The sequence below is a fragment of the Macaca thibetana genome, chromosome 4 (genome assembly GCF_024542745.1).
Source record: "Macaca thibetana thibetana isolate TM-01 chromosome 4, ASM2454274v1, whole genome shotgun sequence".
Lineage (NCBI taxonomy): Eukaryota > Metazoa > Chordata > Mammalia > Primates > Cercopithecidae > Macaca > Macaca thibetana.
The window spans coordinates 112,407,221-112,426,708 of NC_065581.1; the positions used below are offsets into that span (position 1 = coordinate 112,407,221).

At 40.8% G+C, this 19,488-nt stretch overlaps 1 protein-coding gene across 13 annotated transcripts in view; it reads right to left on the reverse strand.

Annotated features, from left to right (window-relative positions):
* Window positions 1–19,488, reverse strand: part of ESR1 (estrogen receptor 1) — a 435,454-nt gene that overhangs the window by 265,947 nt on the left and 150,019 nt on the right. For all 13 annotated transcript variants that reach the window (XM_050786870.1, XM_050786863.1, XM_050786861.1 and 10 more), the window contains one exon: window positions 17,040–17,561. In XM_050786870.1, coding sequence (XP_050642827.1) covers window positions 17,040–17,491 — 452 coding nt within the window. In that variant the 5' untranslated portion in view covers window positions 17,492–17,561. The remainder of the gene's footprint in view (window positions 1–17,039; window positions 17,562–19,488) is intronic.

Consider the following 19,488-nt stretch of genomic DNA (forward strand, 5'->3'; position numbering starts at 1 on the left):
CAAGGAGGAAGGACAAGGACCCCATGTGGTGCCTAGGAAGTCAACAAAGTTAATACAGCAGAGTTTTCTAGAGCCTGAGGATCAAGTATCCGTAGGAAAGCTGCCCTTTTACTCTTCAGAAACGTCTATCCCAAGTCTCACAGCACAGGCTGACACGTTCTAGCCTCTGCACTGGAAGAGCGTCCTCTCATTTCTAGACGCTATCCTCTCATGGTTTTGTCTAGACAGTGGAATCAGAAGCAACCTAAAATCTCTGAATACAAGGCTCAAATTCCCAGCCTGTACCTCATTCACTCTTATCTTCCTACAAGATTTGGCCTTGCACAGAAGAAAATCAACTATACATCTTTATTACCCTTATAGGTGGTATTTATAACTTTTTGTATTGAGCTCAGAAATCCACTTCCTGATGCTCCTGCTGTAGTCTAAGCATGCTATGTGAAGCAAGGTGTGAGCATGCCATGAAGCCAAAGACAAACCACACGACCAACTTTCAATTCCTTCCCTCCCCCATCCCAGGGCTCTCTGCTCAACCTGGCTCATGTCCAACTGGGGCAAAATCACTCAGCTGTTACCTAGTCACCTCGACTCCCACCTGCAAAAGCAAACAATTTCCTAAGTACCCCAGAACCCTGGAGAACACATTTCTTTCTTTCTTTTCTTTTTCTTTTTTTTTTCTTTTTTTTTTTTTTTAGACGGAGTCTTGCTCTGTCACCCAGGCTGCAGTGCAGTGGCATGATCTCGGCTCACTGCAACCTCCACCTCCACCTCCTGGGTCCAAGTGATTCTCCTGTCTCAGCCTCCTGAAGAGCTGGGATAACAGGTGTGTGCCACCACACTCGGCTAACTTTTGTATTTTTGGTAGAGACGAGGTTCCTCCATTTTGGCCGGGCTGATCTCAAACCCTGACCTCAGGTGATCCACCCACCTTGGCCTCCCAAAGTGCCTGGGATTACAGGCATGAGCCACCGTACCTGGCCAATAACACATTTCTAACCCTCACTCTGGCGCTTACTCCCAAACATGCCTTCCATCATGACTCTGGGAATTCTTTAATGGCCTCAGGTTAGGACTGAGTAAAAGGAAATATTTTGAGGACCTGAGAATTCTCACTTCCATTCCTTTCCCAAAAAGACTTCGGAGAATTTTCCCCCAGAAAATGACACAAGTACAGTTAGTTATCTGACCTATATTCCAATAATTTCTGGAGCATTTCCTTGTCGCACTGTCTCTCACGCATATCCTTGTTCACACCATAGCCCTGATTTATTTACAAACCCAACCACATATTGGAGAACCCCAGTCCCACAAGCCCGGCTGTAGCCAGGAATCCCTCGTGCAGCACGCCATCTCCCAAGCCACCAGAGTCAAGGTCAAGCTCTACCAAGGCAGCCACCCCCAAAGTGTTGCAACCTGAATAGGTAGAGGAGAGGGAGTACAGATCTCTTTAATGTTTATCTAGATAGGAGGTTTGCTTTTGTCTTCTAAATGTTTCACACTTCAAAAAGCATTTCAGAGATTTATTTCTCTGAAATATTCTTCTCTGAAATCCAATTAGAAAATAGGATAATTTCCCCAAGACAACAAAGAAAGGTGTTATTTTTATAATACTTATGATCTTATGATCTTACTCATTCACAAAAGTTACCTAATCCATAATTCTGAACGCAAGAACTCTTTTTTTCTTTTTTTTTTCGAGACAGAGTCTTGCTCTCTTGCCCAGGCTGGAGTGCAGTGGTGCGATCTCAGCTCACTGCAACCTATGCCCCCTGGGTTCAAGAGGTTCTCCTGCCTCAGCCTCCCAAGCAGCTGGGACTGCAGGCATGTGCCACCATGCCTGGCTAATTTTTTGTATTTTTAGTAGAGATGAGGTTTCATCATGTTAGCCAGGATGGTCTCAATCTCCTGACCTTGTGATCCACCCGCCTTGGCCTCTGAAAAGCAAGAACTCTTTTTACCAGATGCTATTTCTTGATGTTCCCTTCATACATTGTACCATTTTCCCTTATATTTTAATTATCCTTCTTTACAATTAGCAATAATTATAATTATCTGAATGATAGCAATGTCATTGTATGTTTAGTCTAAACCCATGTCTTCTATTATAATCAATAATAATGACAAAAATAGGCATGCAAATTCTACATGCCTCCTCTCCTGGTAGGAAAGCAGGTAGAAATGGGCACCATAACAGAAAACCTCCAGGCTTCAAAACATTAAGCCCATTAAGCAGAGAGGCAACATGGCTAGGGCTGCCAGATTTAACCCACAAAAACACAGGACATTCAATTAAATTTGAATTTCAGATAAACAACAAATAATATTTTAGTATAATATTGCATAGGACATGCTAAAATGTTATTTGCTGTTTAACTGAAATTCCAGTTTACCTGGGCATCCTATGTTTTATCTGACAACTCTACATATGGTTCTTCTAAGAAAAGGCAGCAGAGATGCACAAATCCGGCCACAATGACAGATCTGAGTTCAGGATGACAGAAAATCATCACACGTTTAACCATGCTTTTCTCATCAAGAGACAAAAGTCTGTTTCGGACATAATTAGGCGACTTTGAAGATGCACTAAATCTTGGGCCAGTGGGTATCACGTTAGGTTACTGTTCCTGTTTACTAAAATTATGTAGGAGTTTACGAAAAAGAAAAAGAAAAAAACTAATGACCCTTCTGATTCACGTAGCTTAGGTCACCAAAGAGAAACTCCCTCACCTTTAAGAACTCCCTGGCACAGCATCATGAGGCGTGCAGCTTTCATTTCTCTTTCTCACTTCCTCTCCACCTGCTGGAGCTCTCCTTCAGGTAGATTCAAGTAGAAAGGGTTAGGCTGGACTTCGGGAAGATTTAAAATGATCATCTTCCAAGGAGAAGAAATACTGACTTAGAAAAAGTTCCCATTGACCTAATCTCCCTGTGTTTAGCATCATCTGTCTCCAAGGAATCGCCAGAATGCAGGATGCTGAGCAAAGCCTCTCAGAGTATCATGAGGGGAATGAGCTTTGTTTTCAGCTCCTTAGTGGAACTCATTTTGCTGCAAGGATCTTAATAGTACTTTCAAAACCAGAAGAAAATACATTTTGGCCTTCAGTTTTTCACAGAAAGGAAAAGAAATGTGAAGGACAATCTCAAGACGTCCACACTAACTTCTCCTACCTCAAATTGTTTTGCTTCTACATGTATAAAAGTCATAAACTATTGATATCAAGAACATATTAATTCCTACATTCTCTCTTTACAGCATTGTGAATTGTAAGATTTTTCATATCTCCTTTTAAAATTTTTTAACTGGCAATTCTAGCAGTTCTTTGATTCATTTAAAAAAAATCAACGTGAAAAAACTGCTATAGTTTTGTTTAGTTATAAATTCTATCCTGATAAATATATATCTCTAAAGAACAAGTTGTGGCAAATCATCTTGGTGTCGCACAGTTACAACCCACCAGCCATGCCTTTCTTTAACACATGTAACAGGGATATTAGTTATACTTCCGACATATGGGTCCATCAATTGCCATTCTTATTAAACTTTCATTTCATTTCCTGGAACAGTATTAAACTACAAGGGGAAAATTTAATAGTAAACAGTATATAACCAACATCAGGCTTAGTCATTAGTCTTAGAGAAGACACATGTTTTTCACCATGTGGACCAGGTAACTAAAAATGTCTATCGTAACCTGGCTGCTAGATCAAGCACAGATCAAATTATGTTTTAAATTCTGTCAATACTAAAGTGAAATATCTATAATGAAATAATGCAAGTTCCATTTTCACATTGGTGATAGTGGACTAAAAATAGCACCCAACTGCTTCAGAAATCTGAAAGGAGACAGCGTAAGTCTCCAGGGAAATCTGGCAAGGTCACGCCTAACCTTTAAGCCCTGGAAACAGAAAAAAAAAAAAAAAAGAAAAACAAGGAAATCTCCAGTCCCAAAGTAAACAAGGTATAGTTATTAAATTGAGAGTAAATAATCAAAATAGAAGTATAGGAAATAAGTCATCACTAGAGAACTAACACTGACATGACAAACAGAGGTTAAAAATTCTCACATGAACCATATACCAATTAAACAGATGGCCTGTCTAGACAGGCATGGTTGGGGCATTCACTTTAGCCATCATTATAATGTTGTAGTGACCAGAATTAGGTATTCTGTGATCCTGCTTTGCTTGAGCTTCTACTATAAATGCTAGAACAGTAACAATGAGTATGGCATGGTCTGATGCCCTTGGTGAACAGGAACTGGCCATGCCTCCATCTATTAGGTGTGAGGTAGTGGTCAGGAGTCAGAATAGAGGATCTAGGACTACCTGGTTCTTTCTCTACCAGCTGGGAAACCTTGGGGGAAGTTCCTTCACCTTTCTGGACTTTGATTTCTTCACCTGGAAAATATAAAAGGTAGGATTCCATCATGTCTAAGGCCCCTCCTAGATGATAATACTGTGATTTTATGATTTTATTTATACAAAGAGAGGATTGCACCAAATTACACTATAATTTTATCCAGATTTTAAGTTCTCAGATGTGTTTCACATGCGAAGAAATTCCTAAGGTTGCTATCAGCAAGTCTTTGTAGAATTTCATTTATTGGCTCCTGATATTAGAAGGAAAAACATCCCCCTGCTTAATGGAAAATTGTTTAAACATGCTTTTAGCAAGGATCATAAAAATAGTCATTTCCCATAAAAATAAAAGCAGCAGCCTCGGGACACAGTCTAAGATGAAAGCATTGTGACAACTAAAATAAAGACAAGGAATTAACAAACCAACTGCCAAGTAAATTGATCAGCAACAGAAAAATCCTGTCAATTTCTCTGCATAATGGAGTGGGTTAAAAGTTTAAGCTCCAGAGTCCAAATTCTAGATCTAGAATCCCTAATTCTCCAGTACTGGTTGTATGACCTTGGACAAGTCACTTCCCCTCTCCAAGTCTTAGTTTCTATATCCCATAAAATGAGAATAACAATAATACCAGCCTCTTATGAGCAATGTAAGGTTTAAACAAGATGATCATTAAGGTTTTCAGCAAGGCGCCTGGTACATTGTGTTCAAAAACTACTAGCTATCTGTGTTCTTCAAGTTATTTCTCTGATTCTTAACAATTTACCCTTATTTTATTAATTCAATATTTGGCTCTATAAGTTAGTAAGCATTTATTCTGTCCAAGGAACTGGGCTGGAGCTCTGAAGAGTACCACTCAGTTCCTCTTCACAACCTCGCCTGCCCTTCTTTGTCTGGCTAAATCCTCATTCTTAAAAAACTCAGTTGAAAGGGTCATTTGCTCTATTAAACCGTTTTGACCTCCATATCAATGGACCGAGATCCTCCATCTGGTTAAGTGCCTCTCCTCAATGCTCCTGGCTGTCTCTTTTCTATCACCTACTGTTTTTTCATTGTCTATCCACTTGTCATCTCTCTCACTCAACCATAAAATCCTTGATGACAATGTTCCCAATCTCTGTACCTACCACCAAAGCCAGTACACAATCAACATCCCGTAATGCTTGCTGAGTGAATGAATATGATAAATGAATTAGTAAATCTATGAAATTACTCTAATAGGCTTTATAAGAGTGGTCCCCAACCTTTTTGGCACCAGTTCCATGACCGGTTTCATGGAAGGCAATTTCTCCACAGTCAGAACCAGGGATGGTTTTGGGATGATTCAAGTGCATCACATTTATTGTGTACTTTATTTCTATTAGTATTACATTGTAATATGTAATGAAATAATTATGCAACTCACCATAATGTAGAATCAGTGGGAACCCTGAGCTTGTTTTCCTGCCACTAGACAGTCCCATCTGGGGGTGATGGGACACAATGGCAGATCATCAAGAATTAGATTCTCCTAAGGAGAACCCAGATCCCTCACATGTGCAGTTCACAATAGGGTTCGCATTCCTATGAAAATCTAACGCTACCGCTGATCTGACAGGAGGCGGAGCTCGGGCAGTAATGAAAGCAATGGGGAGCAGCTGTAAATACAGAAGAAACTTCACTTGCATGCCCACTGCTCACCTCCTGCTGTGCGGCCCAGTTCCTAACAGGCCCCAAACCAGTACCAGTCCACGGTCCAGAGGCTGGGGACCGCTGCTCTATACATTAATAAAATCTATTCCATAGACGGGGGAGACAACTCTATTTACAACTAAAATGAAAGGAATTCTCTGGTGATTACAACAAAAGTACCGGGAAAAGGTGCTATATGCACACAATGCACACTGAACAAACACCAGGTGGAAAATTCACCTGATAGGGATAGCATTTGAGCTGAACCTTGACTTCTGGGTAGAATCAGTCTAACAGAGATGGAACAAGAAGAAAGAAGGGTACATGGTACAGATGAAGATCACTATCAAGAACAGAAGTAGGAACATGCCATTTAAACATGGCTCTTTCAACAAGAGCTTCTTGGAGTAATAGCAGGAGATTGATTGGAATCAAAGTACAAGGGCTTGATTGCCACACCATGGAATATGCATGTTTTCTCTGACTAGCCTGAGGTCTTCTACACAGAGGAAGAACCAGATATATATATATATATATATATATATATATATATATCTGTGTGTGTGTGTGTGTATACACACACTTCAGGTAGTACACTCTAGTAGCTTACGATTAATTACAGTTTGAAAGTTCAAAAGCTGAAAAACCAGTGAGGAACTCCTAACAGCGATAATAGAAAACTGACCCTGTGTAGAGAAAGGCGAGAATGACATGACAGACATATGAGAGGAAATTTCTCATCAGTGTTTTTAAGATGTCCTAGAAAATGACCGGTACTGCACTGTTGTCAACTACAGTCATTCAATATAAGAACTCTAGCAACAGAATGTTTCTACAAGTTACTTGATAACTTTGCTAGCTATTCCCTTATATCAAACACAGACTTCTTAGAAAAGGGTTGGACTCTTGATAGAAAAGCAACATTGGTTTCATTGATCATAATTGCTGAGCATCAAAAACAAAGAACCAAGACCCAGAGAGCCCTGGGCCAGGGGTTGATAATCCCTCATTGTGTGGAGCCCAGAACCTGATAGTCAAGTAGGGTGGGCACTAGAGGAGACCCACGTTCACTTCTCACCCAAACACTTGCATTTATCCATATTTCTGAGATTTCAAAGACTTGCTTTCAGCTGCTTATTCTGAGTTCACATGAGGAAATGAGCAGGCTTGAGGACTGAGGACCAGACAACCATGGGCTTCTATACCAAGCTGGAGTGCCTGAATGCCACTTCCCTCATCCATAAATTCATCTTCTACAATGCAGAAATTGGACTGGGGAAGCATTAAAAACCACAGTCTATTTGTGGAAAGGATTTTGCAAATACATCAGAGGGAGGACACGAGGAGAGCTTTAGTTGAGTCCTCTTCCACATTTAAGACTGGTTCAAGGATTCAAACTTATAGAACTTTCCAACTATGCAACTGGAAATCTTATGCAATCAATAACTGTACTGATATTTGGGATTTTATAGTTGTATCAACAATGCTAGAGGTTATGTGTACCACTAATAGCCTGAATTGGTGGCAACTCTCTGATGAACCACAAGGAAAAAGAACCCTATGGAGGGAAGATATGAGGGCTTAAATTACCTTCAGTTATCTAAACACTTAACAAAAATCGAATTATGCAGGCTAACTGGCACAGGTGTGCATTTGTGACCACATTTTAGATTGCTTCCTAATTTTATCTTCATACCTGGTATCAAAAATCTGCATCTTCATACTCTTCAGTCTACCTTCTTCGTATTTATTCCATATCAAATGCAACAGCGAGTCTTGAAACTTCTTTTGGAAAGCTGAGGAGTAGATTGAAAGCTACTGTGTTGGTTCTCCTCAGCACTCCTTTTACCCTCTGCTTCTGAAATCCAAGAGGCCCAAGGAAATGAAGACTTGGAAATCGAGGAGACCTGGGTTTGAATAGTGCTTCTCATGGTTAGAACACAGCAAAACCATGAGGCACATCGCTAGTCTCACTTCCCTCCATGTCTCCATCCTGAAGACTTAGATGGAAACATCCTCCGTCTAAAGTCGTAGGAAGAATAAATGAGCTACCACCTAGAGATATGCTAAGAAAATGCAAATCAGTGAGAAAAGCCCCAAAAGTTCTTTTGTTTGTTGTTTTTCTTAACTACTGACTCAAGCTTCAACCCAGAGCAATCGTCAGAACTGCTGAAATATGGCCTGGGTCTCGGGAGTTTTTTAATCATCTGGGTGATTCTGAAATCATCTTTGATTTGGATGTTCCAACCAAGGTGAAAAAGACATCCTTGTAGATGCTCTCTAAGCACAAGCTTCCAACTCTTTCTTTCTCCCAGTTCCCGTTTTTCCAAATCACAGAAAAATTCTCTCCTTGCCCTCTGTACATCACAGCTTCTCCGTAAGCTGCTTACCTCAGCTTCAACTACTTCCCTCTCTGGGATTGCTTCAGTCCACAATACTTAATGCCCCTCACTCTTTTTATTGATTGATTAATTTTTACTGATTTGGAGTCTTTGGTTTTTTTGTAGAGATAGGGTCTCATTGTGTTGCCCAGGCTGGTCTGGAACTCCTGGGCTCAAGCAATCCTCCCTTCAGCTCCTCAAAGTGCTGGGATTACAGGCATGAGCAGCTGCACACAGCCAAATTTGAAGGTTTTTTTACAGTTGTTTTGTTTTGTTTTTCTAGCACAGTACCTGGCATGTAATAAGCACTGCAAGAAATACTAGCTTCCTGCTTCCTTTTGGTTGCAGAAGTTTAACTTCTAATCACAATAGGGTATTAAAGTTAGTCACTTGAAGGCAAAATAAACAAATATAGGGACATTCCAGACTCATAGAAAATTCCCATACTCACCTTCTTCAGGGTATAGTTCTCAATTCCCTTCTGAAGCAGTAATAAAAAATAATGGCTTGCTATGTGCCAGGAATGTTATAAGCCCTAGACATCTATGAATTTGTTTAATCCTCACATCATCCAAACAATGTAGCATTTACAGATGAGAAAACTGAGGCACACAGTTAAGCAATTTGCCAGCAATGACAACTACACAGGAGTCATGCCAGAATAGAAATGTAGCTGCTGGCTCCCAGACCTGTGCTTTCATCACTCTATTATATAGAATCGATTCTCATTATTCATGGTACTCATATTCTATAAAGTCGCCTCAAACACTGAATGAGCAAATACCGAACCACTGCATTGAGGGGAAAACAGGGTAGGTTCCTGGCAGCCCATGGTCACAGCTTTTTTGCCAAATCATTAATACATACCCTTGTTGTCTATGTTTTTCTGTTCAAAAACACTTTATTAAATATATACTGTTGATTCTCTATCATTGAACTCATGGCCAACAGCATTGTAACTCATGCCTAAGCAAAGCTTATCAAACACATATTTTCTCTTAAGACACGTCAGAGCCTTGTTGCACTTAGAGTCCCTAGACAGTACTTCAGGACTATGCTTAGGGGCCATTTTAAACAGCAAAATCATCAACCGGAATTATGAAAATGCAAAAATCATGACGCTAAGTAGATCGCAAAAGGGACACTTGTTTATAGTCTGGGAGCTGCAAGAAGTCAGCCTTGCTCAGCCTCAGCTGGGAACGTATACGTCAGATAACTCAAATTTTTTTGCCATTGCGCACATGTCTGCAAAGGACTGAGAAAGCACCATGAGTATTGACTCGAAGGTTACAAATAAAATGTCAGTAAGTCAGCGAATTTGCAAATACAGAATCCAGGAATAATGAGGGCCGACTGTACTTGGAATGCTGTGTGGAGTCCTTTTTCTACTTTTGTTCCTGAGAAAGAGAGATTCACAGACTTCCCACATTCTTCCAGTGGCATCTAAGGATCCCTTCCTAAACGGCCTTTCTCCCAGCCAATAGACTGAAGCAAACCATGTCCCTGATGCTTCCTGCCCACCACCATCCATTCATTCAACCAACAGCTTCTCCTGGCTTTCACGTGGCATGCACTTCGCTAAGAGCTTGAGGGAAATACAGCAATGTAGAAGACATGGTATCTGTTTGGGCCAGCACTCAGGGATTCCTCCTATTAGAAATCAAAGAGGCTTCCGAAAGCCCTACAATTTTTTTTCCCTGTAACTAAAGAAAATAGCTTCTCAATGTAACTAAATTGTATCTCATACGCAAATTGGAATGTACGTCCTTTCACTCTGAACTGCTTGAAATATTCCAGGAGAAATAAATACAACTGTGTGTAAGGTCTTCCAAAAAAGCAGAAGTCAAAGTCACCAGAAAGAACCTTTAAAATCAACTATGTTTCTGACAATGTTACTTTCGAAACTGTTACCCTCCCCCAGCAAAATCACCTTTGAAAACCACCTTTGTGATGTAAGTAAGATTAATCATGAATGCACTGAATGTTCAGAAATGAGTGTTTTTGTTGATTAAGTGGGAAATTACAGTTAGCAAAAATGCCTTGTACACGTTCACATGGATCTAAAACTCCTGACACCAAGTATACTGGGAGACAACAGTCAAGACTACACTGTTAGTTTACACATGCAGGAGATTCTCATATTAGAATCAATCTCACCCATTCATGCTATAAGACTTCCCAGCTGCTAGGTGCAATGCTGTTGCATGAACTGCTGGGAATGCAAAATCACATTTTATATAGTCTAAACCCTCAGTGAATGACTCAATTTGGAATAAGGTAGCCAAATGAATGAATGAACAAACTTTCAAAGAAATTCTACTAATTGAAAATTTCTTCTTTATGTTGTTGAAGTTTCTATCCTCAGAGACAAGAAAAACATCACTTTCTGAAACTTTTAATCTAGTTAATACCATTCTGAGTTATTAAGGCATATTCTTATATGGCTGAGGTAGGAACTCTGTTTAGCCCTGTTCCAAATTTCATTAAAATAACAGATGAGACAGGTCAATAAAGAAATAAACCAGAAAAGGTGAAAGAAAAATATCTGAGAATACACAGATGGAACAACTAAAACAGAAAAGAAAAAAGAAAGCTTAATAGGGTAAAATAGGCCAAAAACTCTTTAAATGCAGTTTAAACTTCTATGTATTAGAAAATAAAGCAAATGAAACAAGAAAATATGAGAATGGACTCAAAATTCTAAAAGACCTGCAGGAGAAAGAAGAAGTATGCCAATGCAAAGATGACTATTTCTAACATCATTTAATTGCAGGAAACTAAAAGAGAACATTGTCTTTTGCTTTCAGGGCCATAAAAGAAATCCCAAGCCGCCCAACAAGTCAAGGAGCCAAGAAAACTGCCCAGGAAGTAGTGCCAGGTATGCACAAGTTGGCTGCTGGGGCCCCTCACTTGCCACTGTTTAGGAACAGGCAGAATGAGCCCGGGACGGAAGGATGGAAGATGGAACTGGAACCAAGGATGGTGGACCTTAGGGCCTGGCCAGTTCTACGGCTTCGGAGCTGGAGATGAGAATCTGAATGATAAAACTGCAGAGATCTTCATTCCTCCTGGGGTTGACAACATTTGGGGAGCTCTCAAAAATAACCCACCTGAGCTTTTCAAGGGCTCATTAGGAAACGTCTACTTCTGAACATTACTTAACGGATTTTATTAACTTTAAGTGAACTTTTAAAATGTTCGCAAGTGTAACTCATAGGATCTCCAAAAAATAGAACATTACCAAAGAAGTCTACTATCTTATTAAAGATGACACATTTATTTAAAGTGGATGTTATAAGAACAAACTAATTTGTCCCTCTAAATAGTTCAGAGGAGAGACAAAAAAATTTCAGCCTTGCTTGGAATTTTGGGTTCTTTTAAATTTTTTTGTAGCAATTATAGGTACTTAAGTTTATAATATTATTGTAATATTATTGATAATATCATTATTAAAATTTTCAGACTATCAAATTAGAATTATACAACAATGAGCCAAGTAGATTTAAAGGATTGGATTTCTGCATAGGATGAACATCTCCAGGGTCCACAGGAGGCATCCAGAAATACTACCTACCCAAACTGATACAAAAACTTCATTTCCATCATCATCGTCATCATCAAAATCGTGGATCATTACCACTACCATATCACTTACAAGTGGGTTGTAAGAAAGTCATACTCTTTCTTATTTGCCCACGTTTCTTGAAATTATTACTTTATTAAACTACATAAAATTTCGTCAGTTGAGACCAGAATAGTTGTCTTTCTATGCTTCCCATTTTTAATAGGGTCTAAAAATATACACATAATTTAAAACATTGTTGATTAATGCAAAACTTTCTTTAGAGTCCCTCATGATATTATCCAAGGCAGAGAACTGAGCAATCATGGTTTCTTCCCTCATAAGATTAAGGATACTATAAAGGTGCTTCCCGTAACCTCCAGCCCACTTAAGTCCTGGGATTTCAGAGATCACTGTGAGGATATTTTAGAGACGAAGTAGGAAACAGCTCAGACATACTTTTTTTTTTTTTTTTTAAGTGACATTACATGTCAAGTCATTGGCAGAGTTTAAAATATAAAACCCCTCAATAACTTTGATGAACTGCCTCCTTTCCATCAAATCCCTTACACTTTCGCTTTGGCTGGTTTGCATTCAAGTGGCTGTATTTTTTGGATTAATATAGCATCTTTCTCTGGAGTACGCATTTGGTTCGAAACAATTGTAGCCACTCTGTTTTCCTTTTTTTTAGATAAGCAAACTGAGACAGAATTAAACCAAAAGACTAATTTGCTCCTCTCCATTCAAAGTTGTCTGGAAAAGAAAGAAACGCACTTAGCACGCTGCTCTCTCTACTGGGTTCTTCTAAAGTTACATTAAAAATAATAATGAAGTCACAGGGAGGGGGTAAGATGTATTAATTTCATGCTGAGTATGGATTTTAGAAAAATTTAATTAAAATTCATATATTTCCTTATGTAAAATTGTTTACACATAATCAGGGTTTTGACATTTTTTAAATATATCTGTAAAATCAATGTTCTTTATGATAACCCAGTAAGCCAGGCTGCAGAAAAATGTTGCAGATGGTGATAAAGATTTTACTTCAATTTGACTTTCACAGGAAAAGATTTCATATAATCATCATTCTATATTTATAACAAAATTACTGACCACTTAAATCTGTTTTTTCCTTGCTTTTTAGCCTGTGAAAGCACCAAAACAAATATTAACATGTGAGTAAAATAATAAAAACACCTAATGTTTGTTTAGTTTCTGTACCACTTTAACATATACAATCTCACTTAACAAAGTTACTATTGTCTCACCATTAATGGTAAGTCTGGCATCTTTTCTAGTTTTTCCTGATATCTATGGTTCCTCCCCTTGGCAGTTTCTTACACCTGTCTTGCATATCCTTAAAACTACAAGAAACCAAAATTCTCAAACCTGAGAATTTTCCCAAATTATGAATGTCATAGCCTAAATATATTCACAAAGTAAATAACAACTATAGCCAGGGATCCAAATTAAATGAGTGTGAGAAAGAAGATTAGAATAAGTGGCAATTATCCTTCAGGAGCTTTCTTCCAAACAGGTACAAGCCACATGGAGGAGGTGAAAATGAAATGGAGATTGAAGATGTGATTCCGTTTTCATCCGAAAATACGCTCATTCACGAGGGAATATGTAACTCTTTGGACTATTCTTAGACCAGCACAAAGTGTCAGGTAATCAGTAACAATTTAAATTAATAAAAAAGTAAGATCAGAAAGGAAGGGGGCTGAAATGTTATCTAAGTAAAAGGAAAAATGTATCGGAAACTTGAAAGTTAGTCACTTAAATCTCACTTTGGAGATCAGTCTCTATTCAAACTTGAGAAAGAGTTTTAAATGATCACCAGTGGACAAATGAGTTGCCCAAAATATGCAGATGGCCAGGATAATAAATTAGCAGGGCATTGATTTTGATGCAAAAGGTTTACACATTTGCCAAGTTTTTTGGAGAAGTGAGTGACGTCTAACTTTTAAGAATACTGAGTAATAAAACTGAAATAAGCATGCAGCATTAAATTCCTAATTTGAACTTTAAAAAGGATAGCTGATATAATTAAGCTTCATCTTTAGTTTTATTCAGAGTTCCTAAATTGTTTGAAACCTAAAAAGGAACCCAGGATAAGATGACTCCCCGTTTCCTTCATCATGAAATTTTGAGTAACATCTTGCAAAATCTCAGCTTGCCAAGTAACAAATTTATATTAATAACAATTTGCTGGGACATGTGACAATCTTTCTCACATTATTATGTGCCCAGAGAAATTTTATCTAATACATTTCTTCACACATAGATGTGGCTGCATATTATGGAAGAAATGGAAGAAAGTAACCACAGTGTCTCAATGCTAAATGATATGACCTTCACATAAATTCTCTGAACATCCAGTGGGACACTCATGAGGACAGTCCACATGAGAGCACCATTCTATAACAGAAAAGTTAAGAATCAGACAGTAAAACTTAGCCTAACTGACTAAAGACACCAACCTAATTTATAAGGGAAAAATGAAGACAATCAAAATAGCATTTTGATTTGTATAGGTAAAAACAACCAGCCACTTGTCTGAATTTTTTGTTTTCTACTGAACATATAATATTTTAGGCCATTAGCTTTCTAATTTTTTCTTTGAGTTCAATCCACAGTAAGAAATACATTTTACATCACAATCAGCACACAGAAGCATGTATAATTAAAACAGATTTTCAGGAAACAAAACTTATCCTTACTAAATGCCATGCACTCTGATATTTTCTATTATATTCCTTTCTGTTTTATTCCTTTTTAAAAATATTCTAGACTCATTAAACTGATTTCACGACCTTCTGGGTCACAACAAGCAGTTTGAAAACACTGCTTTCAGCCCTAAAACCTTTTGAGAACTACTTAAGAAACTTGAAGTTTCCTAAAAGAGTCCAATCAATCCTTTCCTTTATACCCAGAGTTATTTAAGCAGAAAAACTGAGAGGGCAAAAATACTAAATAGCATCTGTCCATATGAAGAACTTGCATAGATGCTTCTCTTCCTTGCTGGATAATAAGAGGCAGAATTCTAACAAAAGAGGAAAGATAATCCAGGAAATAAAACACAGGAAAAATCATTCTAAAACTGAATTTCCAAACAGAGTCCCATTTGTGCAAGTTTTTTTTTTTTAATTTTTAAGTTCTTTGTATCTTTTTTTATTATTCTAAGTATTTGAATATCATTTAATGCAAAAAGTGTAAGATAGGGCACATGACACTGATACTACTTATCGCTGGGATGATGAACAATTTTGAATAAGATGCGATCCCCTCTGTATTTGACCAGGTTCACTTTGTAATTATTAGCAAGGCAGTAAATAATCTACCAAGGAGCAGTCTCATTAGTGCCCATTGAAATTCAGTGGCATTAATTTGCAATAAAAGAACTGAAAATTAAATAGGAAGGAAAATGGTTTCTGGAGTCCATCATAAGGTTATGGAATTCACATCATACCAATGCCTTCCTTCACATCAAGGAGTTTTTAATGTTGTGTGGAATTAGACTTAATCGCTGTATTTTGTTCTTCCATTTAAAAAAAAAAAAAGTGGGCAGAAGAAATCCTTTTTCTCTGTTTTAACCCTAAATTAAAACAAGTAAAATTAATTTGAAATATGCCAACTTTTAAAAGTTTTGTTCATTGTTTGTCTTTTAAGTAAAGACAGCTTGGACCTGCGTGGCTGTGGGATGCTGTAAATTTCTCTAAGGCGGCTGAAGAGGCACGCTGGATACCCCCAGAATCTGCCCTTCCGTATCCTCTGGGGCCAAACTGCACCTTATTCCCTTCCTTCTGCTATAAATGTCCCTGGAAACAGAATACTTAACAGAAACTGGTCCACGGCTTACAAGGCAGAAAGATAATGGAGACACCAGTCCAGATACCAGTGTACAGTTAGGAAATGCCTAATTCAGCACCCAGCCATGTGGCGCCCTGAAGCTCCCAAACCCAGTCCAGAGTACACCTGTCCTGTGGCCACCTAGGCAGGTGTTCACCAGAAGCGCCCACCTAATCCCTCTGCAGGTCCATCAGGAAAAAAAAAAAAAAAGGGAGAAACTGGGCAAGGGAAAATGGGAGGAAAGGGAGAGAGAGAAAGAATAAATCTTGTCGGAAAAAAAATAAAAATGAGGACACACAACCTTCGCCATTGAAGTCACGAAGTGGTCTCCTGTGTCTTGGACCGGCCGCGCTCGTTCCACAGTGGCTGCGAGGCGCAGACCCCGGCGGACCCGCACGCCACTCCGGGGCATTCTCCCCGGGTGGGACAGGCTCGTCACTGGGCTGGCGGGAGATTATTTTTAAGCACTCGTGCTTCCATATGGCTTGTTTTAAACTCGCGGGACACCTACAAATTTCCGGCTGTCAGAAGTCACATGCCAGCAATCCGCTCCAGCGCGGACTCAGCCAGCTAACTCTGAAATCAGACCCATTCAACTCCCAATCGCTCTCTAAAGCCCCAGGACGTGGGGTGGGGAGGAGGGGAAAGAGGGTGACAGGAATCGCTTCCCAGAAAGTCATCATCATAGCCGACATATTTCCAATCAAATAGTCTAGATGAAAGGAAATTTGGGGAGCACATTAAACAAAAACATTGAAAGGATAAATAAAATTCTGCCGAGCTCCGCTAACTCCAAACACCCCCAACTTTAAATGCCAAGAGCGGGACCTTCTCGAGTGACTCAAAGCGCTTCGTGTTTATTTGCCTGGAGGTGTTTCCCCCAGCAAATAACTGCTGCTTTGTCTGGTTTTCCAACGTGTGTTTAGTTAGGAAGCCCCGGGCTTTCGGGTCTGCCTGTCGCACGGACCCTAAGTGGGTGGAGAGCACGTTTTTCTCAGCTGCCGGGCGAGAGAACTTGACTCTGAACGCAACGTGGGCTGCACGCAGAACCCCCGGGCTGGGCCGCGCGCACCGAGCTCCCTGCGCGCACCCTCGGGTCGCGCGTCCCGCGGCTCCCGCGGCTCCCTCGGCTCCCCCTTCTCCTCCCTCCCTTCCTCCCTTCCTCCCTCTCGCCGGGCGCGGCGGCCACCCCGACGGGCGGCGCGGGCGCGGGTACCTGTAGAATGCCGGAGGGCCGGCCTCGCGCACCGTGTAGCCGCTGGGCTCGTTCTCCAGGTAGTAGGGCACCTGCTGGCCGTGGGGCTGCAGGAAAGGCGACAGCTGCGGCGGCGGGTGCAGCAGCATCAGCGGGCTCGGAGACACGCTGTTGAGTGGGGGGAAACCCCCCAGGCCGTTGGAGCCGAACGCCGCAGCCTCAGACCCGGGGCCGTACGGGAGGCCAGTCTGGCCGTAGACCTGCGCGTTGGCGGCGGCCGCGGCGTTGAACTCGTAGGCGGCGCCCTCGGGGTAGTTGTACACGGCGGGCTTGCTGCTGTCCACGTACACCTCGCCCAGGGGCCGCTCCAGGGGGATCTTGAGCTGCGGACGGTTCAGGGGCTCCAGCTCGTTCCCTTGGATCTGATGCAGTAGGGCCATCCCGGATGCTTTGGTGTGGAGGGTCATGGTCATGGTCCGTGGCCGTGGGCAGGGCGCAGACCGTGTCCCCGCAGGGCAGAAGGCTCAGAAGCCGGCGGGCCACCTGGAAAAAGAGCACAGCCCGAGGTTAGAGGCGACGCAGCGCATGTCCCGCCGAGACGCGAGCTCTGGCCCCGGCCCTGACCCGGGAGCCTGCGGGTCCGGTGAAGCCTGGCGACCCGACGGGAGCAAGTGCAGTCCCGGGACGAACGCCCTCCGCCAGCTCCCGGGCTCCCGGGCCTCCAACTTTAAGTACTGGTCTCCCGAGCTCATATGCATTACAAAGGTGCTGGAGGAAGGCCAGGGACTGTTGCCTTGCCCTGACATTGGCTTAAACATCACTCCAGGCACAACTCGATTTGGAGCGATCCCAAAGAGCAGCTTCCCTGAACTTTACTTTACTTGTCGTCGCTGCTGGATAGAGGCTGAGTTTCACGGCCAGGGGGCGGGGGCGCACGAGGATCTGCTAAAGGTGGCCCAGGGAAGACCGGGCTTAAAATAAACGCGAAAGACGAATCCAGGGGCCGGCTTTCTCTAATGTGCTGCCTTATGTGCCCCGTGCCAGACTCCAATATATCTCTGTTTATCTCTCTTTCTGTTTGATTCCCCCTCCTCGTTGGCTAGAAATACGTAGTGTGTACATAGGATGACCCTGGGGAGGACTACACTGTAACCGAGATAGGGCAGATAGAATGGGGTGTGTGGTTGCATACGCAGCCAGCCACAGACAGCTATATTTAGCAGCTGGGGGAACTGACAGGGGGCATCTGAGGGGAAGGGGGGCGGAGATTCAGGGTATACATATAGGAAGAGCTGCATTTTGCCATCAGGAGAATGCAACCTGCCAGGACCTCAGTTTCTTCCTCTGCAAAATGCTCCCAAAGTGGACCCCTTCCACAACCTTCTGAGATTCTCTCAGCTGGACTTGTGTGTTTATGTTGGACCACAGTACTGTACTTGGTCCCATTAGGAATTCTCATGTGAAGGATGATTCAGAAAAACCTTTGGTTAGGGCGCACATGGGTGTTCATGCCTTCCACAGGTTAGTTATGCAACCCAAACTTCAGAAAACTGAATATAAAATGTGACCTTTTCATACCCAACATAACCTCAGGTCATGAACCAAAGCTTTGGCAATTATGTGACATTGTCGGTCTGGTTCAGCTAACAGATTTTTAAAATGCATTTCTGCATGTCTATTCTTTAGTCCTACAACTCGATCTTCTCGGTTCACTTGGGCTAGGATATGCAGAATCAAATATCCAGATGAAAAACAAATAGAAAAAAGTTTTTAACTGAATTAAAAGTTAAGCATGCACACACACATACGCACACACACACATACATATACATATTAAGGACACAAAAAATACGGAAAGTATGTCATGCATCTATAATCTTGGAGAGTTTATACTTTTTAATAAACTTCCTTTGCTGCAGCCTAATAGACTCTGGTACAACTATCAATACTTTATTTTAATTGCTATCCCAAACACCCAACAGAGTACCTGACAAAGTGTTCATGGTATATCTAAATGCCAAGCTTACTGTTACTAATAGTTACATTTTTGAATATTTTATATCAAGTATACATTTTATCTAATTCCTACAAAAACAGACCATTGTCGGACAATATACAGATTAGCTGATTTAATATGAAGCCAAAATCGAGTTTAGCATTAATGACTATAGATTGTCAGCAACTAAAGGGTTAAAAACACATTAGGTACATCACAGATATTTCCCTTTATGGCCAGCAATCATTACTTTCCAAAGCAATTTTTCACAGATGATTTAGTTTCCATAAATCACACTTTCAATTTTCAAATGCCTTTTTAAAACACACGCAAAAAGCACTTCATAGGGCTCTTAAAAAATCTGAACCTGCCAAATTATATGCAAATGGCACAAAGAATCCTACAAGTCATGAAAGAAAAAGGAGACACACACGTACCCCCATGGAGAACAGCAATCCTCATCTCCCTGCTAGG